Source organism: Somniosus microcephalus, chromosome 4 (assembly GCF_052327205.1).
Source record: "Somniosus microcephalus isolate GS21.2 chromosome 4, FLI_Smic_1.0, whole genome shotgun sequence".
In the NCBI taxonomy this organism is placed as follows: domain Eukaryota; kingdom Metazoa; phylum Chordata; class Chondrichthyes; order Squaliformes; family Somniosidae; genus Somniosus; species Somniosus microcephalus.
The window spans coordinates 254,531,898-254,554,907 of NC_140990.1; the positions used below are offsets into that span (position 1 = coordinate 254,531,898).

Sequence of the window (23,010 nt, forward strand, 5' to 3'; positions counted from 1 at the left end):
CAGCAGAGGAGGGCGCCCTGGAGGTGTCGGGAGTTGCGAAGCAGCTGGCGGTGGGAGACGGAGAGAGGGGGACTTCTCAACAACCTGGTGCCAGTGAATGTTCATCATGTGCATAATGGTATCGTTACCCATTCTTAATATCACATTTCTAAATCATTTCTTTACTCTCCCACAGGGCCATCAAGAGACCCCCGCCACTGTACAACCGGAGGAGGAAAACGACTCCTCAGAGGAGCCTCCTGCCTCTGAGGGTGCACCGTCACCAGACCTAGGCACACCCAGCAAACAAAAATAGAAGTCAGTCAGTTGAAGTTTCTGCTCTTAAGGTCCTTCCTCAGAACTGGAAGATATTACAGATGAACAGCATTGAAAAAGGAACAGAACAAGGGGAAAGGGGAAGGGAAAAACACACACACACACAGAGGAAAAGAATGACTTGTGAAGTGTTTAGCTGGAGAACAGGAGATGGTAAATGGCAGGTGGCATTAGCAGGAGACAAAAGGAGGCTTAATAAGAGAAATCAAAGACATACACAAGACACAGAGAGGGCTGGGTTTTGCTGGCGCTCAGAGGGCAGGTTCGGAGGTGGGTCCACTGTCAAAATCTAAAAGATTGACAGCGGGGCAATATCCCACTCTGAACCCGCCACCTTGTAAGTTTCCCAAGTGCCGGCTCTGCCTGCGCTCTGCACACCCGGCACTAAGCAGCAGGTAAGCCAATTGAAATACTTAAGAGGGTGTTTAAAGGTATTTAGCAGCATTTTATCATCTATTAACCATTTTTCCAACTTTTTCACGAGGTTCATGTCGCTCGGGGATCACGTCAAGTAAGTGTGTTGGGTTTTCAACAACTCTCCATTGCTTTGAATAGGTGACCGCTGCAAAAGCTACCATTTCACAGCTGTTCCCTTTCCAATCTCAGAAGCTGGAACCTTCAGTATTTGGAAGAGACTTTTCAGCTTTATGCAGTTTGGAAATGTTTGGAGTAAACTCTCTATTCACTGTCACCTCCTTGGAACAACATATCTCACCATTGACAGATTGCTTCTGTCATCTCAACTTCAGCTGCCATATCCAACATCAGAATCGGCACGATTTATGCTCTCACCTTGGTCCTCAGAATCTGATGACGATCAGCCACACCAGCAGCAGCAACAAGAGTGCCAACCCTTCTCCTGAACCACCTGATGCTGCACAGGGCATCCGCGCAGGGCTGCACCTCGCCAGAGGCGCTACCCCGAACACAGGGTATACAGGCAGAGGATGAGCTTCCTCAACATGACAGAGCAACAGTGTCAAAGGAGGCTTAGGCTATCGCGCTAGGTCATCACCGACATTTGCAGATTGCTGGAGCAAGACCTGCAGTCCAGAGGAGGGGTGGACACCCCTTACCAGTGGCTGTCAAAGTCGCCCTTGCCCTCAACTTCTTCGCCTCAGGCTCCTTCCAGGCATCTGCAGCAGACATTTGCGACATCTCGTAGTCAGCTGCCCACAGATGCATCACACAGCTCACTGATGCCCTCTTTAACAAGGCCGAAGTCCGCCAATTATATCCATTTTGCCACTGATGAAGCCAGTGTCGATGAGTGGGCGCTCAGCTTTGCCACTCTAGCTGGCTTCCCACGGGTGCAGGACATCATCGACTGCACATATGTGGCCATCGGGGCACTCCATTAGAACCCAGTAGTATTTGTTAACCTCAAGGGCTTCCACTCCCTTAATGTGCAGCTGGTCAGCAACCACAGGAAGATTATCATACATGTGTGCGCCAAGTTCCTTGATAGCTCCCATGACTCTTGCATCCTGCACCACTCCACCGTCCCTCAGCTTTTCGTTCCGCCAAACAGTCTTTCCGTCTGGCTGCTTGGAGACGAGGGCTATTTCCTGAAGACGTGGCTCATGACACCTTTGAGGAGACCAACAGAAGAGCCTGAGGGATGATATAATCAAAGCCACATCTGGACGAGAAGTGTCATAGAACAAACAATAGACTTGCTGAAAATACGCTTCAGATACCGCGACAGATCTGGAGGAGCCCTTCAGTGTACCAGCCAGGGTCTCCAGAAGAGTTGTGGTCTGCTGTGCCCTGCACAACATAGTGCAGCAGCGAGGATTAGCACTGGATGAGGAAGACGGCGCAGAGCGCACAGCCTCATCGGAAGAGGAGAAAGACAAGGAGGAGCACCATGAGGTTATAAACGAGGATGATGAAGACCTGGAGGAGCCAGCGGTGCCATTGCGACCAGTACGTGAGCACGTTGCTGCCCATCATGCCAGGGGTGCCCTAATCAATGCCAGATTTAATTAACTTTATGCAGCTCAGACATGTGGCTGCCACAGGCGTGAGTAGGTTGGCATCACCCCCACACCAACATCATAGAGCAGTCAAACAATGACTAGTCCCTTGTTTTCACTCTCACCACCATTGCTGACTGAAATGAGCCCTGACTCTTCACTCTGCCACTTCCATTTGAGCACATACATTTGGCAACGACTGCAAAGTGTGACAAATTAATGATTTATTAGAACTATTTCATATAATATAGAGATGACAGTGATAATGAAAAAGACACCTAAGTGACTACCCTTGTGACTATTTGTGTAGGATCTTTCTTTTCCGGGTGCTTCTACGTGGTGCTACAGTTGTGGCTTCAGCAGACGTAGAGGCAGCCTCCTCACCTCCCTGCTGCGCCTGCTTAGACGCCTTTGGCGGTCGTCCTCTGGGTTTTGGAGCCTGTGATGGCCCCGCCAAAGTCTGCTCCTCCTGTGACTGTGCAGGGGCAGACTCGGCCACCGCTGCCCAGGGAGGCATCTGGGGGCTCTGACCGAGGGGTTGGCAAGGGGGTGGAAGTCTGAGCGCTTGGAGAGGAGCCCCCACTTCCATGTCCCCTCCCAACATCATCCCTCTCATGGGCCACCTGCACTGCTCTGCTAGCAAGTAGCTGGAGAGCACCTTGCTGCACTTCATAGGAGCCATGAGGACCCATGTTTATACTGACATCCCTCCTACAAAAGATGTCTATGAGCCTCTGGTTTCTCTCCTCCATAGATGCCCATCTATTTTGAAGTGAAAATATGTTCTCATGAGACTGGCGTACTGTTTCCTCTATGCAGGTGGCCATCCTATCCATGGAGGAAGCTATAGTTGCCAGTGACTGCGCCACGATGTTGTTTATGTTGGAGAAGGACTCCTCCATTCTCTGCACACTCGCAGTCATTGCTGTCGCAAAACCAGTCAGAGCCTCCTGCACTTGTTCCTGCAGCTCCAGGATCACCCTCTTCCTGGATGGCCCCCGAGGCTCAGCGTCTGCATGCAGCTGAGCAGAGCTAGGAGACTCCTGCACCCTCCGACAAGGAGTCTCCACTGCTGTCACTGTCTCCACCATCTGCTCTTGTGATCTGTGAGACATCAGGTGACATCACTACTCTATCTCACGACGAACACACCAAGGTGTGCGTCTCTGCGCTGGTGCCGAGTTATGTTGTTTGAGGTGACGCTGCGCCCTCAGAGGCAGGAGGCTCCTCTGAGGAGTCTTCTTGCTGTTCCTCCTGGACAGTGGGGGGGATCTGTGGGAGAGTAAAAATATCAGTGACATATACGAGATGTCGACTGCAGACACATACCATTATCCACACGATGAGCATTCATTTTCTGTTGACATCAGACCCCATATGAGTGACTGATGAAAGGCATGCAAGTGTATGGAAAATAATTGTGGCTTCAGCAGAGGTAGAGGCAGCCTCCACACCTCCCTGCTGCGCCTGCTTAGACGCCTTTGGCGGTCATCCTCTGGGTTTTGGAGCCTGTGATGACCCTGCCAAAGTCTGCTCCTGCTGCGACTGTGCAGGGGCAGACTCGGCCATCACTGTCCGGGGATGGATGAAGGTCCAAGGGATGTTGGGGTGAGTAACGTGCAGGAGTAGGGTTGACAATGCAGAGCAGTGGGGATGTGATGACAGGCACAGCAGCATCAAGATAAGTGTGGCTTTATACTCACTTTTCCTGATCTTAGAAGATCATTGAACCTCTTCCGGCACAGCACCCAGGTGCGAACCACCACTGACAGCGCAGGAGGTAACGGGGATATCTGCAGCCACTCTGCCTTCGCCTGTTGGGGCGACCTCTTCCTACCATCCATAGGGAAAAGAACCTCCCTACATGCTCTCATCTTGTGGAGGGAGTCATCAGAGAAGTGAGGAGCTGCTCTTTGGCACTGGAAGCTCATACTTTAGACCTGCACAGACTGCCAGCACTGAATTGTCTGAAATTGCAAGTGACAGCAAATGGGGCCATGGCCCCTTTAAATATACCGGCAAGAATCGTGTCATCCGGTGATGTCACCAGACCCGCACCTTTTAATTGGGCTGGAAAACGCGCAGGGCGGGTCTAACAATAGGGGAAGGCCCATTAGGGGAAAATCATCTTTTTCGCCGGGATCAACGCTGCGGTGGGGTCGTCCCCCACTGCTGCCCTCTCCCGCCTTGAAGCCGCCTAGGTAGGCAAAATCACGGCCTGAGTGTGTGAATAGCTAAAGAGGGGTAGAAAGGGAAGCATGATAAATGGAAAAGCAGAGCAGGTTCTAATGGCTTGGGAGTCTGGTGGAAGAAAAAAAGCAGTTCGACACCAAGGGTGCAGACCACCCTATCAGTGGTGTTCCGATGGGAGGGGGGTAGAAAAGAGGTATAGGAATGTAAAAAATCCGGTGAGAAGATATTAAATATTAGCACTTGATGTTTTTTGTGAAATTATTCCTGCTAAACGGAGTGTTGTTCATACAGGCTATAGAAGTAAAAGGGTTTAAGAGTACTTTTAAGTTCATATACAGTATATTGGCTCTGCTTCTCTTGACCACCGACAAAGCTCCATGGGAAAGTTTAAAATAAAAATAATTAGCCCTAGTATTGCCCATTTTCTTGAGTGAAGCATGGTCGAGGCACAGTCACTGACCCCTGCCTTACTGCAACAGTGTGTGGTGGCCATGGTGCTGAGCCAGGTTAAGGATGAGCTGGGCTTCTGCAGCAGGAGCTGGGAGTTCTGCAGCAGGAGCTGGGAGTTCTGCAGCAGTGGAGAAAGAATCCATGCAAAGCTGCGGGAGATGGGATGGCTTGTGGAGCCTTGATATGTGCAGCTGGAAGGTGAGCAACAATGCAGTGATGCACTTCGTCATAGCCAAAGCCTGAGTGGGGGCCTGCAGGGCAAAGGAGAGCATGATTTTAATAATGTCATAGCTGCAGCTTGGTGTGGAGTGATTTGAAGAGGCTGCTAAATCCAAGTATATAGCCAGGATTTTCCTCTGCTATACCACTTCAAATCAGGTGTTTCGCTGTGGAAAATGCAGTAAAATCAGTTAGGGAGGTAACAGCCATATTCCAACTCAACCTAAATTTTCCTCCAACTGTCCCTGCAAGGAAAGATGCCTGCCGCCCCTTCACTGCCCCACACATTTAAATGACAACAAGGAAGCGGCACCCAGTAACCTGGCCAATTTCCATGCCTTCTGCCACAGATCCCACTGAACCCAGAGTCAACTAAGAGAGGGGTAGTCCCTGGAACAGTGGCAGAAGGCCCACTTAACCTTTTAGACCAGCAAAGCTCTGTGGTAAAATTTACTTTTAAACTGGTCCTGCTGCACTTTGGGTCCTATCACGATTCCAAGTATAGATGCCGAAGACCAAAGGTTTGCTTCACTAAAGATTTTGTAGCTTCATGTACCTGGTTAAAATAATAGCTGACATTTCGGGGTTGTTTAGAAACATCAGCTATGCTTTCAATTGGAAACAATTGGGAATTTTCACGTGATAAAATGGGTGGGTTGGAGGTGGGAGGGAGAGTTATCGTTTTAAAAATCTAAAACCTGCCCACTTTCACCTTTTACTCAGGTGGGACGGGGGGGCTGGCAGCCAACCCGCTGGCAGGAGGCGGGTTGGCATTTTAAATATTATAATGAGGCCTGAAACTTCTGCTTTAACCTGTTGTGCAGGTTTAACTGCAGGCATCCGGGGATCCTGGGGCTCGAGATTCCCGGCAGCTGCAGCGAGGGGAGCAATCCTTCTAGGCTGAGAGGAGCGGGAGTGCTTCCTCCCGGCCCTCACAAGCTCACCCACCACCTCCCCACTCCCCCCCTGCCAGCGATCATTCTCACCCTCCACCCGGGTCGGATATTGGCCCCACTCCCCCGGAAATTGATCTCACCCCCGGGGTCGGGGATTGGAGCCCACCCCGAGACCCTGCACCTACCTGGTCCTGCAATGTCCCTGGCCAGCATTCCCCGCCCATTCCTTTGTCAAATCAGGCTGGCTTACGGGTGGGAACCCGCCCATTACGTCGCATGCATGTTGTGGAGTTAACAGCGTGCAGGGAAACCCGGAACTCCGGTTTTCCCACATTCTACCGATTTCCCCCCCCCCCTGTTCCAGGCGGGTAGGAAATGACAAAATCCAGCCCAATATTATTAAGAGGTCAGTTTTACAGTCAGTTATAAAACACAATTAACTAGGTAAAACACAACTAAATCAGGATGAGTGAGTTACGTGTTGATTCTGGAGATCTGGCAGGTTCATTTTTTAGGCATCGCAAACCCACCCATTTTGAAGCAGTGGAAGTCATTATAGGTGTTATCCACTAATGGGTTTACTGATGGCATCCATATCTCCAGACAGATACAGTCCATCATCCCTGACATTCTGGGAAAGCCTATTACAGCATTGAAGTATCGACGCGTGACCCACTATTTTTGTACACTTCTGGTGAAGTAAACACACCTGCTTCTCTGGAACAATATAAATGATCAGCTCCTAAATCCAGAAGGACATAGTGCCCTGGCAAATAGCAGAGATGGTGCTCTGTCAGTGGCAGCAGAAAGTGTCTGAAGGTGTTAGGACTGTGCATGTTAGGTAAAGAGTGTGTGGACTTTTTCATTAGTTGTCAGCCATGGGAAAAGTACAAGGGAAAGGCTGGTTAAGGCAAGGGCTTCTTTGAAATAATCTTGGCTTCGCTTTATGATTCTCACTAAGACTAGGACCAAGACTAACCTCAACCATAAGCAAAACTCTTCTATTCAAAAGGCCCCTTTCCAAATTTTATCAAGTGATTTTATTGAAGTATTTGTAACAGTCTTTCACCAGGAAATCTTCATGTAACGTTATACCATTACCTAACTATCAATAGATAGCACAGTCATTCCCTTCTGTTCTATTTTCATAAGATGCAAAATATGAATCGGAGACCTTTTTCATTCACAGTATTATTGAGAGCAGCTAATATATATCTAGTAATTATATAATTATGTAATGCTGGACCAGCTTTCAGCTGTGTATGGGTAGTAGCTAAAGCATACCTCTAGCGGAAAGTACATTCCTTTTGCCATATATGGCATAGTTCTTCAACCTGATTTTTTAATATGTAGTGTATGTACTTCAGCGATGACCTTCATTTTGTCAGATTGATGAAAGTCTGCACCTACCATACCACAATACCCTATTTTTTCTTAAGTTCTACTCTTCCTGTTTGTTCTTCTTTTCTGTCTCCTGGTATTTGTGTTTTGTGTAGTCCTTCTCCCACTATTTGTATATTTTAGTGTTACTGTTTTCAAGTATAGGTCAGCTGTTTCCTTTTAACTCTTTCTATTCTTTACTTGTGCACTGTCATCATCAACTTGCTGATAAATAGAAACAATGCATCACTATTTACTTTATAACTTCACAATCTTGAAGACCTCTATCACATGACCCCTTAACCTTCTCCGCTCCAGTGAAAAAAGCTCTAACTTTTCAAATCTGTCTTCATAACTGTAATTCTTCATCTCTCATAGCATCCTAGTGAATCTGCTTTATACCTTTTTTATTTTATAGATTGGTGTATAGACTCCATGCAAATACTTTTCTATTTTTTGTTCAACTTCTTCACCTTGTTTCTTACCTTCTGAGCTAAATATTCTTTCACCTTGTTTGTAGTTTTCCATATTTCCTCCAAGTAATAGATGAATGGCCTCTTTTGCCTGTTCTTTCTATGCATGCTTGTGGGTGTGTTGTGATGCTGCCTATTTTTCTCTTTTTCCCTGCATTATCAATGCATTCAAAAAACTGAGTTTACAATAAATGTACATTTGACTAACTATACCTGAATTAACAACTTATTTTAGATGAAGCTGCATCAACTCATCAAAATGATGAAGATAGTACTGAGAGTGACAGTAGTGATGAAGATGACAGCGAGGATAGCAATAATGAAGACAGCGATGAAAATGAAAGATCAGATGAGGAGTCCGTTGATTCATCTGAAAGTGAAGAAAGTACATAGAGACCATCAATTTCCATAAAAAGTATGTCACAGTACTATCTTACTTAAAACAGCAAGTTTCTCCACCAATTTCCTTTTACAAAGAGTTATGATTAACTCTTTACAAAAAGTAAAATTAGATGTATCACTCGATTATTAGTGACACAGAAAATAGCAATGTTAAGAACATTGAACATCAAACAAGGATATGTTACATTTCAACTCTTTTGCCCTTCTGCATTATTAAATATCAAGACCTCACTTACCCCTCCATTTTAGTAGACAACGCTGACTCTATCAACTCATCATGTTTAAGATTCTATTCTAAGGAACTAAATTCAAGTCTTGCTTCCATCCTAGACACCCTTCCATGTATTATTTGCAGAAATTTAACCAGAATCAAAAAGAATGAAAGTATAAGGTATAAGTTACCTCTCGCCATAGCAGATAGGTTTAGCGGGTTATTTAGCCTAAGTCATTTGGTAGACAGCTTAGGCTCCTTCCACTTCATCAAATGCACTTGCTTACTGTAATTAAACATTTTCCCACTATTAATATGACATTTTTAGGGGAAGATTCTTCACAACACACACACACACAATCGGTCTTATTTGTGGACACTGTGATAGTGTAATTTTACTCCCACCACAGCAAAACTAGAAAATGTCCAGAAAGTCCAGTGAAGTCTCAGCAGCATTTTGTATGAACAATATTGGATTTTGAGTTGTATCCTTGTATCTTAAGTTTGCAATATACATCTGAACAATGCATCATAACTTTCCATAATTCATCCACATGTAGTCGATTCAGATCTAACTTCCATCTCTTATGTAGTGCCTCCAGTTCCTTTAAATCAAAGACATGTCTATCAAAGTTGTCCTAAAATCCACTTTTAAAAAGCTCCCACAACCTTGAAGTGCGAGATGGCAAATTAACAATTGTTTCTTCGTCCCAGAATTATTTAACTGAATAAATACCATGTAGGAATGTTATGTTTGCTCAACAACTGGCAAATATACAAATGACAGAGTTCTTAAATAAAGTTCCCGATTTTCAGGTTTACCCTTCTGCCCGCTAAACACGCGCACTTCACCAAACACACACACTTCCCCGAAACGCGCACTTCCCCGAATACACACACTTCCTCGAAACTCTCACATTATTTTCCCTCCAAACACATACATACCCTTCCCCGATATACATACTTTCTCTCCCTCCCTAAACATGCATGTGCGCGCACACACACACAAACTCACACCCACATTTCTATTATGGATATAATGTGGTCCAAGGTAGATGCCAGAATCCCAAAGTGCAGTTTTTAAGCCGGAAAGTAAGTAATGATCCAATACACAGACAAATATGGGATCAGAATAGATGTAAGGAGAGTGAAACACTCCTGTTCAATTTAGAGCAGTCATTTGTTTTTAAAGATTTCTGGCTCTGTTTTGTCTTGACTATTTGTATTTCAACAATGAATGCTAATAATGTCAGGGAAACCGACTTGGAGGAATTATTGCAGCCAGCAGTGTGAAAGACCTGAATTAATATCAGCAGAGATGTAGCCATTAACCCAAGGAACTTCAACAATTAGTGTCCCTTCAATTGAATGTATGTTAATTTATCTCCCTTGCACAATCTTGCTGCATAAATCCTTCGAGTGGTTTCCCCAATGAGACACTAAGAACAAAATTCAACGTGGAAGGGATATATATATATATACACACAAACATACATGTGAGTGTGTGTGGGGGTGTAATGTGATAAAAGGTGTCCTGAACAAATTCTGCTGGCCAGTATGTTTACAAATATGTAATTTGGAAATTTCAAGATTAATTAGTTGTGATTATTAACACTTAGGAAAGCTAAAACATGTATCTTGAATCCTTGTATATCATTTACTAATGAATATGTTAGTGAAAGTTGTAACTTAGAAGTTTTAAGTTTAATTATTTATGATTACAACAGAAAAAGATAATGAATCCTTTTGGGTTGATCCACGGTGAAAATGGGAAATGTTTGTCATAACTGGGAAGTTGTTTAGATACAAAGAAACTATTCAAATAACTTGCAGCATTCCTGTTAACAGCTTTGAATTACATTAGCATGCTATAACGTTCCTATCTGTGGTGTCAGGTACACAGTGACAATATTGAATCCTCCTATAAGGTCTATCATGTTGCTATCACCTAATTTTTCTCACTCAACCAAAAACATACTATACCAGCTGATGTTTTTTTTTCCAAAAACTAAAAGCTGGTCTCATCTGTGCTAGAGATCATTTGCTTATCAAAGTCAATTGGCTTATATTCTGACAACAGCAAATGTTCTTTCCCCTACTGAAGGCAAAAAGTATGTATCTCAACCTTGTATTAGTGTAAATAAATTCATGCCATTTCAAATGGATATGCTACGTAAATTGATGTGTGCTGTACTAAACTGTGTGGGATTTGTTATTGCTGCTACCTGTACCAAGCAAGGGGATAATATCCACATTCCTAACTAAAGATTATAAGAACATAAGAAATAGGAGCAGGAGTGGGCCATTCGGCCCCTCAAGCCTGCTCCGCCATTCAATAAGATCATGGCTGATCATCTACCTCCACTCCACTTTCCTGTACTATCCCTTGATTTGCTTAATATCCAAAAATCTATCAACCTCTGCCTTGAATATACTCAAAAACTGAGCCTCCACAGCCCTCTGGGGTAGAGAATTCCAAAGATTCACCACCCTCTGAATGAAGAAATTTCTCCTCATCAGTCCTAAATGGCCGACCCCTTATTCTGAGACTGTGATCCTTGGTTCTAGGCTCCCCAGCCAGGGGAAACATCCTCCCTGCATCTACTCTGTCAAGCCCTGTAAGAATTTTGTATGTTTCAATGAGATCCTCTCTCATTCTTCTAAACTCCAGAGAATATAGGCCTAGTCCACTCATTCTATCCTCAGGGGACAATCCCCCCATCCCAGGAATCAGTCTGGTGAACCTTCGTTGCACTCCCTCTATGGCAAGTATATCCTTCCTTAGGTAAGGAGACCAAAACTGTACAAAATAATCCAGGTGTGGTCTCACCAGGGCCCTATATAATTGCAATAAGACGTCTTTACTCTTATACTCAAATCCTCTTGTAATAAAGGCCAACATATACCATTTGCTTTCCTAATTGCTTGCTGTTACCTGCATGTTAACTTTGTGATTTGTGTACAAGGACACCCAGGTCCCTCCGAACATTTCCCAATCTCTCACCATTTTAAAAATACTCAGCTTTTCTACTTTTCCTACCAAAGTGGATAACTTCACATTTCTCCACATTATATTCCACTTACCATGTTCTTGCCCACTCACTTAGCCTGTCTACATCCCCTTGAAGCCTCTTTGCATCCTCCTCACAACTTACATTCCCACCCAGCTTTGTATCATCAGCAAACTTGGATATCTTACATTTGGTCCCCTCATCCAAATCATTGATATAGATTGTGAATAGCTGAGGCCCGAGCACTGATCCTTGTGGTACCCCACTAGTTACAGCCTGCCAACATAAAAATGACCTGTTTATTCCTACTCTGTGTTTTCTGACCATTAATCAATCATCAATCCATGCTAGTGTATTACCCCTAATCCCATGAATCCTAATTTTGTTTAATATCCTCTTGTGTGGCATCTTATCAAATGCCTTCTGAAAATCCAAATACACCATGTAGTGTCCGTGTGTAGATAAAGACACTGAAGACAGGAGTTGGTTCATAGGTATTTACTAAGCAAGTCTGGGGGGGGGGGGGGGTTCTAAAGGATATACACAATACACAGGCTTATATAGCCCAAGTGGCAATTACCGGCATTACGCACACCTGGGGCTCTTAAAGGCACATACACCATAATTGCTCTTAAAGGCACATACACCACATCCACTGGTTCCCCCTTATCCTGCTAGTTACAACCTCAAAAAAACTCCAACAGATTTGTCAAACACGATTTCCCTTTCATAAATCCGGTTGACTCTGCCCAATCCTATTATTATTTTCTAAGTGCCCTGTTACCACATCCTTAATAATAGATTCTAGCATTTTCCCTACTACTGATGTTAGGCTACCTGGTCTGTAGTTCCCCGTTTTCACTCTCCCTCCTTTCTTAAATAGTGGGGTTACATTTGCTACCTTCCAATCAGCGGGAACCATTCTAGAATCAATGGAATTTTGGAAGATGACAACCAATGCATCCACTAACTCTATAACCACCTCTCAGGTCCAGGGGATTTATCAGCTTTCAGTCCCATTAATTTCTCCAGTATGATTTTTTTACTAATACTAATTTCTTTCAGTTCCTCATTCTTGCTAGACCCTTGGTTCTCCACTATTTCCAGGAGGATTTTTGCGTCGTCTTCTGTGAAGACAGAAAGAAAGATTTACATTTATATAGCGCCCTTCATGACCACCAGATACCTCAAAGCGCTTTGCAGCCAATGAAGTACTTTTTGCGGGGGGGGGGGTGGAGTGTAGTCACTGTTGGAATGAGGGAAACGCGGCAGCCAATTTCTGCACAGCAAGCTCCCACAAACAGCAATATGATTTTTGTTATATAACTCCCCTACACTTCTTCGAAATAGTGCCATGGGATCTTTTAAGTCTACCTGAGAGAGAGTAGATGGGGCCTGGGTGTAACATCTCATCTGAAAGATGGCACCTCCGACAGTGCAGCACTCCCTCAGCACTGCACTAGAGTGTCAGCCTAGATTTATGTGCTCAAGTCCCTGGAGTGGGACTTGAACCCACAACCTTCTGACTCAGAGGCAAGTGTGCTACCAACAGTACCACATCTGACAGATACACAGGGCTGGATTTTCTAAGCTCCATGGAGGCGGGACAGCCAGTAAAATCTGAGAAATTGGGGGCGGATGGCAAACCCGCCCCCATCCCGCCTCCGTGCCCATTTGCCAGGAGGCGGGAAGATGTGCAACTTCGGGTCCCATCTCCTGGAGGCGGGAAAGTCATTTAATTCCTTTTAACTGCCTGTTAACAGGCAGAAAAAAGGATTAGTGCCATTTTACCTTCACAGGTGAAGGCTTCCCAACCTCGAAGAACCCCGCCGGGTTGGAGGAGATGTGAAGGAGGTTTGTGGTGGTTGGAGGCACCTGGAAGTAAGGTGTAGAGGTGAGTGATAGGTGCAAGTGTGGAGTGGTAAGATGCAAGGTGAGTGATAAGTTTTAAAAAGTTTCACTTATCTTGTTTTCCTTCCATAGCCTTTAGCCGCACTGGATGGGGAGAGAGGACATCCTCCTTGTCAATTTCAGGTAATGGCTGATGAACCCTCCGATCCATCAGACATCTGAAATTTACAAATTTGCAATGTTGGATGAGTCCTCACCTCAAAGACTCATCAAACTAAAGAGAATGTCGGTGTTTGACAGCTTCACAGAGCTGTCAAACGCTGTCATTTCTTCTTTCAAGAAGTCTTGACAGATAGCACGTCTGACGTTGACGTGATCTGTCAGTGACTTCCCTAATTGGCCTGCAGGGCGGGCTTAACAAGCTCAAAATGGGAAAATCCCACTGAATGGTCAGGCGAGGATGGAGGCGGGACATCGACATGACAAGCAGCAGTCCCGCCTCCAACTCGCCTCCATTCACAAAATCCAGCCCAAAGTATTTGTTTAATTTCTCTGCCATTTCTTTATTCCCCATTATAATTTATCCTGTCTTAGCCTGTAAGGGGCCCACATTTACTTTCACTAATCTTTTCCTTTTTGCATTCCAATAGAAGCTTTTACAGTCTGTTTTTATGTCTCTTGCTAGTTTACTCTCTCATTCTATTTTCTCTATCAATTTCTTGGTCCTCCTTTGCTGAATTCTAACATCTTCCCAATCCTCAGGCTTACTGCTATTTTTGGCAACATTATAAGCATCTTCCTTTGATCTAATATTATCTTTAACTTCTCTTGTTAGCCACGGTTGGACCACTTTTCCTGTGGGGTTTTTGTGCCTCAAAAGGAATGTATATTTGTTGTAAATTATGTATTAATTCTTTAAATACTAGCCATTGCTTGTCTACCATCATACCTTTTAACGTAGTTTCCCAATCTACCTTAGCCAACTCACCCCTCATATGTACGTAGTTTGCTTTGTTTAGATTGAGGACCCTAGTTTCAGATTTAACTAAATCACTTTCAAACGTAATATAAAGTACCATATTATGGTCACTCTTCCCTAAGGGCCCCTTTACTGCAAGGTTATTAATTAACCCTTTCTCATTGCACAATACTAGATCTAAAATACAGGAAACTCTCTTTTTACCGGCATCTAAATAACCGGAAATCTCTCTTAACCGGCAAAATTCAGGAGTAGGTTCAGGTAAGTTTTACTTCATATTAGTGGCCGTGTAACCGGGCTTCCTGGACCTGTGGCCGTGCAACTGTGGTTCCTGCACCTGTTGCTATGCAACAGGGACGCCTGGATCTGTGGCCGTGTACGGGGCTCTCGTACCTTAGTAAGTATACCTCTGTAATCCGGACTTTTTGATCAACCAGCACCACGCCAGTCCCAGATATAAAAGAGTTTCCTGTAGCCTATTCCCTAGTTGGTTCCTCAACATACTGATCTAGAAAACTACCTTGTATACATTCCATGAATTCATCCTCCACACTATTACTGCAAATTTGGTTTGCCCAGTCTATGTAGATTAAAGTCCTCCATGATTACTGTATTACCCTTGTTACACGCACCTCTAATTTCCCAATCTGCCCTACATTACAACTACTGTTTGGGGGCCTATAAACAACTCCCACCAATATTTTCTGCCCCTTGCTGTTTTTTCGTTCCACCCAAACTGATTCTACTTCTTGATTTTCAGAGCTAAGATCCTTTCTACAGTCTTTATCCCATCATAAAAACATAAGAACATAAGAAATAGGAGCAGGAGTAGGCCATACGGCCCCTCGGGCCTGCTCCGCCATTCAATAGGATCATGGCTGATCTGAATCTAGACTCACGTCCACTTCCCTGCCCTCTCCCCGTAACCCCTAATTCCCTTATCTGCTAGGAAAATGTCTATCTCCATTTAAAATTTATTTAATGTTGCAGCTTCCACAGCTCTCTGGGGTAGCAAATTCCATAGATTTACTACCCTCTGAGTGAAGAAGTTTCTCCTCATCTCAGTTTTGTAAGGGCAGCCCCTTATTCTAAGATTATGCCCCCTAGTTCTAATCTCACCCATCAGTGGCAACATCCTCACCGCATCCACCCGATCAAGCCCCCTCACAATCTTATATGTTTCGATAAGATCGCCTCTCATTCTTCTGAACTCCAATGAGTAGAGTCCCAACCTACTCAACCTTTCCTCATACGTCAACCCCCTCATCTCTGGAATCAACCGAGTGAACCTTCTCTGAACCGCCTCGAGAGCAAGTATATCTTTTCTTAAATATGGAAACCAAAACTGCACGCAGTATTCCAGGTGTGGCCTCACCAATACCCTGTATAACTGCAGCAAGACTTCCCTGTTTTTATACTCCATCCCCCTTGCAATAAAAGCCAAGATTCCATTGGCCTTCCTGATCACCTGCATACTAACTTTTTGTGTTTCATGCACCAGGACCCCCAGATCCCTTTGTACTGTAGCACTTTGCAGTTTCTCTCCATTTAGATAATAACTTGCTCTTTGATTTTTCCTGCCAAAGTGCATAACCTCTCACTTTCCAACATTATATTGCATCTGCCAAATCTCTGCCCACTCACTTAACCTGTCTATGTCCTTTTGCAGGTTTTTTATGTCCTCCTCACTCACTGCTTTCCCTCCCATCTTTGTATCGTCAGCAAACTTGGATATGTTGCACTCGGTCCCTTCCTCCAAATCGTTAATATAGATTGTAAAGCGTTGGGGTCCCAGCACTGATCCCTGCGGAACACCACTAGTTACTGATTGCCAGCCTGAGAACGAACCATTTATCCCAACTCTTTCTTTTCTGTTAGATAGCCAATCTTCCACCTATGCCAGTATATTACCCCCAATCCCGTGATTTTTTATCTTGATCAGTAATCTTTTGTGTGGAACCTTGTCAAATGCCTTTTGGAAGTCCAAGTACACTACATCCACTGGTTCCCCTTTATCCACCCTGTATGTTACATCCTCAAAGAATTTGAGCAAATTTGTCAAACATGACTTCCCCTTCGTAAAACTATGCTGACTCTGTCCTATTAAATTATGTTTATCCAAATGCTCTGTTACTGTTTCCTTAATAATGGACTCCAACATTTTGCCAACCACAGATGTTAGGCTAACTGGTCTCTAGTTTCCAGCTTTTTGCCTACTTCCCTTCTTAAATAAGGGTGTTACATTAGCGGTTTTCCAATCTGCCGCGACCTTTCCTGAGTCCAGGGAGTTCTGGAAAAATGATCACCAATGCATCCACAATCCCTACCGCCACTTCTCTCAAGACCCTAGGATGTAGGCCATCAGGTCCGGGGGATTTATCCACCTTAAGTCCCATTATTTTACTGAGTACTATCTCCTTAGTGATTTTAATCGTGTTTAGCATCCTTTATTATCAGGGCTACCGCACCTCCTTTTCCATTTGCCTATCTCTTCTAAATGTTTAGTATCCTGGAATATTTAGTTCCCAACCTTGGTCACTTTGCAACTACGTCTCCGTAATGGCTATTAGATCAACCTATTAATTTCTATCTCCGCTATTAATTCATCTATTTTGTTGCGAATGCTTCACGCATTTAGATATAGTGCCTTTAGCTTTGACTTTTTTCTATTTTTCCCTGATGTCACCTTAGTCACTGATGCCCTATTACCTTTGTGTGTCTCTCTCTCTCTCTCTCTCTCTCTCTTCCTGACCCACTCCCCTTCCCACTCCAAGTTCTTCTCCAGCCACGAGGAGTTGTCTTTAACCCTGACACCAGGCAGGCAACACAACCTTCGGAACTCCCGGTTGCAGCTGCAGAGAACAGTATCTATCCCTCTGACTATACTGTCCCCTACCACAACTACATTCCTTTTCACTCCCCCCACTTGAACAGCCTCCTGCACCATAGTGCCATGGTCAACTTGCTCATCCATCCTGCAGGCTTTTCTCTCATCCACATAGGCAGCAAGAACCTCATTTCTGTTGGATAAGGACAAATGCCGAGGTTCCTCCAGCACTTCACCTGGGGTCCCCTTACCTGCCTGAGTTGCAGTCACAACGTCCTGTCCCTGACCACTAACCAATCCTGTACTACTACCTAACCTAAGGGGTGTGACTGCCTCCTGGATCAAAGTGTGCAGGTAACTCTCCCCCTGCCTGATGCCCTGCAATGTCTGCACCTCAGACACCGGCTCAACAACTCGGAGCTGAAGTTCCTCAAGATGCAGGCACTTACTGCAAATGTGGTTGTCTGGGATCACAATGCTCTCCACAAATTCCCACATGCTGCAGTTGCAACACATCACCTGCACTGCCATCTCTATATGACCTTGTTCTATTTAATTACATTTAAATAAAGTTGTATTTAAATAACTTAGTTTACAATTTAGTTTCTTGACTACTTACTTGGTCTAGATTAAGTCATGGTAATGAAATTAAATATCTACCTGTAGCACCAATCACTACAAGTAATGTAGGCAAAAAGCAGCAACTCCTTCCCCCTCTTCTCCAAATTGCCACTCTTTCCAAATTCCCAAATGAAACACTCTGTTTATGTGCACTCCATTTAATTCTGCTCTGTGCAGACCACTGTGCTGTGCAGAACTGTTTAATTTTATACTCTTAGGAGCCTCACCCAATTTACAAGTGTTGACTCTGCTTCCTGTGATTAGCACTTATTCAAGACAAACACTTACAGCTGACTGACAGTTAACTACCACTGGCAGGCAGCTTCTGTTAACTGCAGTTTTTAAAGTTCTTGGTTTAAATCAAAATGTTAAACTAAATTTCACTATTTACGGTTTCTACTTACCTAATACGTACCAGAAATTCCCACTCTTTCCAAATTCCCAAATTAAACATTCTGTTTAAGTGCACTCCATTTAATTCTGCTCTGTGCAGACCATCTCTATGATGACTTCTATGCAAGAAACTTATGTAGCCCCAGTAACTACCTGAATAGTTAGTGCAAAAAGATGCTTTTGCATTGAGAACAAGAATATTTCAATATATTTGTAAGAAATGCTTTCCCACCAGTAAGACCTGCCTCAAAATGCCTGAAGTGTGGTTTTTCTTACATTTTACAGTTTCAAGTGAAATTTATAATGTAGCTTCTAATTAGTTATTAATCTTAAAACCAAGACTTATTGGGCATAATTTTAACTTTTGGCGATGATGTAAAACTGGCGATATCAGATTGGCCACCTATTATAAACTCCGAACAATTTTACGTTCCATTGAATAGAGAGGAAAATCGGGCAGGGTATAGGGGGCAGCCAATCTGATCTCGCCTGTTTTCCACCATCACCAACTTACCCCAATTTGTTTTCAAGAGGGAAACTGGGTGATGCAATGGATTAGCACTTCTGGCACCTGGATACAAATTCAATTTAGCCTCTTGGGTTGAAGCCATCTCTTTCTGTTGCATGTAAGCATCCATTGTGCAACACATTTGGGAAGTCATAAAACAGATCCTGGTGGGTACAGGCCCATAACACACAAATACCCATCATTCAGTACAAATCACACAGGCAATAACAATTATTGCTATGTGCAGTAGAAAAATTCTTGAGGCCAGTATTATGACACTTTCTTAATACAAACACGGGGAGCTTTATTCTGCACTTGATCTCGAAATGCTTCGAGCTAACACTGGATGCCAAAGCAGGAAAGTGTTCCATTCAGGTGCTAATGTCCCTCACATAAATTAATACAAGCATTCACAAAAAAATTCACTGAGCAAACTACCCTGGATATGCATAAACAGTGGTACAATACCAGTAGAAAGCAATAATAGACATCATTTGTTTTTAGTGCTGGTCTGCGGATTTCCTCTATTCAAAAATGGGTTCAGGAAATTAGCAGAAATAAAGATTTTGCATGTAAAAAAGTTGTTAAAGGAAGGCCATTAATACATTCACAAAAGATTGCTTGAGTTGGTGAACAATCTATATAAAAAGTGTGATTTGAACCACAAATCAGAACCTGGGGTGGGGGGTGCGATTTTTAACTGCCGACGGCCCGTAATATCCCTCAAAAAAGGAATGCACTCCACTTATTTAAATTCAGAGAACTTAGGTATAGTTTGGCAGAGCCAAGGTTTATGGACTCCCAAATATGCACAGAGGCACTACTGTAAGTTAACCAGCTAAAACCACACAGCTTACTAGCACAAAGCATTCATGAGCTTCCCACTGCTTGTCCACCTGGGACCATTATACCCATTACAACAGTACATTGCAGTGGGAAGAATCCAGCTTCATGAGAAGGCTGTGCAATTTTACAAAGTGTCATGATTTCTATGGTTATAGATTGTACTCTTGTAGCCCTGCATTCTCCACTACACAATGCCATTACCTACATGAATCGGAAAATCTTCCACTCTTAGGAATGTTTATCTCATTAGCAGACCTCAGCACCAGATATGCAAGTCAGTACTTGCTTTCCAAATAGCTTTAGCAATGCCTTCATTTTAAGGCAATCCACTGTGCCACTAATATTTGACCCACAGAGAAAATTTGAAGGCTACCCTGTGGCGCGCTAGCACATATGACCCCTTTGCAACCAAGGACTATGCTAAACAGCATAGTCATTTAGCTCACCATTAACATGTTGAAACAGCATTCAGGTGCACAGACATGACTGGGACATCCTGCAATACAGCCCAACTAAGGTATTGAGTTTTGTGTTAGTTTGCTGCATGCTTCACAACATTGTTCAGCAAAAGCACTTTGTGGTTGACCCCAAAGGAGAAAACTATCCAACAACAGTAAGGCAATCATCAAGAGAACCAGGAAGAGCCCAAAGAGGCTGTGGATGACAGCACATTCCCAGCTGTAAAAACTATTAAGCAAGCTCTCATAGAAGAGACCTTCTCCTAACTTGGACATCATAGAATCATTGAATGTTACAGCACAGAAACAGGCCATCCATATTATCAAATCTGCACTAGTGATTTTCTCCCTTTAATTACAATCTCCTGTTTGCTCCCAATACCATTTAATATTTCTTATTCAAGCAACAATCCAATTCCCTTTTTAAAAAAATTATGCACTATGTGACGGAGAATTCCAAATTCTAACTGCCTGCTATATAAAGATTTTTTTCTACTTTATTTTAATTTTTTGCTATTATGTTAAATTTGTGCCCTCTCGTTACCATATCACCAAACAATAGAAATAATCTATCGCTATATACTTTATCATAACCCTTAAAGACCTCTATCATCTCACCCCTTAACCTTCACAGCTCTAGTGAAAAAGCCCTACCTTCTCAACATTCTTCAGAACTGTAACCCCCTTATTCCAGGTAACATCCTAGTGAATCTATCCTGCACTTTTTTGATTGCTTTTATATCTTTCTTGTAATGGAATACCCAAACTGTACATGGTACTATATTTGCAACTAAATTAAGAACTGCATTAACAATTATGTCCCTCTTCCCCATGCCCTCTACACATATACCTTCACATACCTTCAAATGCCTTGACTCTCCCACTGAACTCCCAAATTTCCCATTCCTCACATGTGCTCAAGCATATTAGCAACAATACTCTGTACATTAAAAACTGAATACAACCAACTTTCAGTAACCCTACTTTTGATGTGTTTGAGTTCCTACTGATTGTTCCCCCCCCCCCTATTTTTCCCCTGTGAAGCACTGTTGGATAGTTTTCTACGTTAAAGGTGTTATAAAAATACAAGTTGTTGTTGCTTTGGTGTTTCTCTTTGCTAATAGTGTGCAATAAATGTCCTCTTAAACCTATTCTTGTGCTTCATCTAGCAGCACCTTAGTAGCAGGAGTGGGTGAGGTGGGTGGCTTTTCTGTATCTATAAGTGAGGTAACTTTTGCCTTCTGGCAACTGGATGCTGAGATGGACTGGCTGCAGACAGTTGGCAAAGTGCTCTGAAAATTGAGTTTTCAATAATCTTGCTGAACTCTGGGGAAACAGAAAGCGTTAATGCTAAGAACCATGGGTACTTCAAACTAGCACTGTGCACTATGAGGAAAATTAACTTTCACTGTTAGCATCTGGTTTCAGTTAGTGGCTGGAATTAGGCAGACCCAGGCTTGTAAAGGTTGAATGGAAGCTTATGTCTTGCTTTCCAGGGAAATAAATACCTAGAGTGACTACCCTTTATCTTGTTCTGTCTTTTTGTTGTGATTTTCAGCCAAACAAAGTGAAAGGATCCTTCACAAATGGACCTGAGGGACCTAATGCTTATCTGGGTTGTTTTACTGAGTATTTACAGCTAAGTAAAGTTAACAGTTTTGCAGCAAATGGGCAGATGTGGCTTTTCTCATGTAATTAGGAATGTATTAAGTCTAATTGCTTCATGTATGCATACATATTATCATAAGGAAATCCCTGTCATGAGATGTATTACTCTGATGGCCAAGGATATGAATTAACCTATCAAAGGTTCAGAGCCAGAGGTATAAAGGATAATATTTTTGATACAAATGGTCAGAGAAAGATCAGAAAGAGAGACGTTACAGAAATTCAGAGAAATTAAGAACTCCACTAGCCAGGGATGGGCCAGATAATTAATTGGATCATGTGAGAGTTAAACTCCTGATAACAGAATCAAAGTTAGTGTTACCAAGAGATAACAGATGTTAGAAGAAGGCTGAACTATTATGACGACAGATGGCGACTCATCACACTGATGTCCTGAAGGCAGACCCAAGCATCACAAAAAAAGGTGAGACAAGCAACTCTAATACACCAACTCAGGAGGAAGAAGGTGGAAAAGCTGCTGGGATCATTGCTAAAGCTGTGAAATTATCAGCAATAAACTGAACTAACTATACTTTAAAATATCCCATAGACTTGCTAGTCAAAGCTGTCAACTTATCAGCTATACATGGAGTTTAGTCTTAACTAAGCTTGCAATATCAACTGTAATAAGTAGAACCCAGCTGATGCTGAGTGACTGTGATACACTTGAACTGCCTTTATAAGCTCCATCAGTTAATGATACTGAGCTAAGTACATTGAGTTCTCTTACTGTTAAATATTGCGATGCTGCTAAGATGCCGCTTTTGTTTTGTATCCTGGCAATACATCTGGATACTCTATTACCTTTTGCTTTAGCCTTGTGACACTAGTCATAACCCTTAAGATATTTATGTATTATAACATCTAGGTCTTCTTCCTGCTCAACAGTCTTATGTTTGCAACTCTGCATAGTATACGCATGCATGGTGTTAGCCCTACCCACATGCATTTACAGGAGATGTACTGATGATAATAACAACTTGCATTTATATAGCACCTTTGATGTAGAAAAAAATGCGCCAACATGCTTCACGGAGGTATAAGGAAAAAATGGACGACAAGCAAAGAAGGAGATATTAGGAGGGGTAACCAAAATCTTGGTTGACCAGGTGAGTTTTAAGGAGGGTCTTAAAGCAGGAGATAGAGAAGCAAAAGGGTTTCGGGAGACAAAAACAGAGCGTGGGGCTTATGTAGCTGAATGCACGTCTGCCAATGGTGGGCTGAAGGAAGGGGTTTGCACAAGAGGCTAGAGTCAGAGGAATTGAGATTTGGGGGGGTAAGGTGTAGGGATGGAGGAGGTTACAGAGATGGGGAGGAGTGAGGGCACTGA

At 43.3% G+C, this 23,010-nt stretch overlaps 1 protein-coding gene and 1 long non-coding RNA gene across 3 annotated transcripts in view; one reads left to right on the forward strand and one right to left on the reverse strand.

Moving 5' to 3' along the window:
- The window catches only part of erich2 (glutamate-rich 2), a 178,685-nt gene extending 168,588 nt beyond the window's left edge, over nt 1-10,097 (forward strand). For both annotated transcript variants that reach the window (XM_085986245.1, XM_085986246.1), the window contains one exon: nt 8,141-10,097. In XM_085986245.1, the coding sequence (XP_085842371.1) occupies nt 8,141-8,298 (158 nt within the window). In that variant the 3' untranslated portion in view covers nt 8,299-10,097. The remainder of the gene's footprint in view (nt 1-8,140) is intronic.
- On the reverse strand, nt 8,190-17,973 carry LOC147120389 (uncharacterized). Its single transcript, XR_015078183.1, has 3 exons — nt 17,847-17,973; nt 8,710-8,804; nt 8,190-8,275 (listed from the first exon to the last, which is right to left on the reverse strand). It is a non-coding gene; the product is annotated as an uncharacterized LOC147120389 (long non-coding RNA).
- Between the last annotated feature and the right edge of the window lie 5,037 nt (nt 17,974-23,010).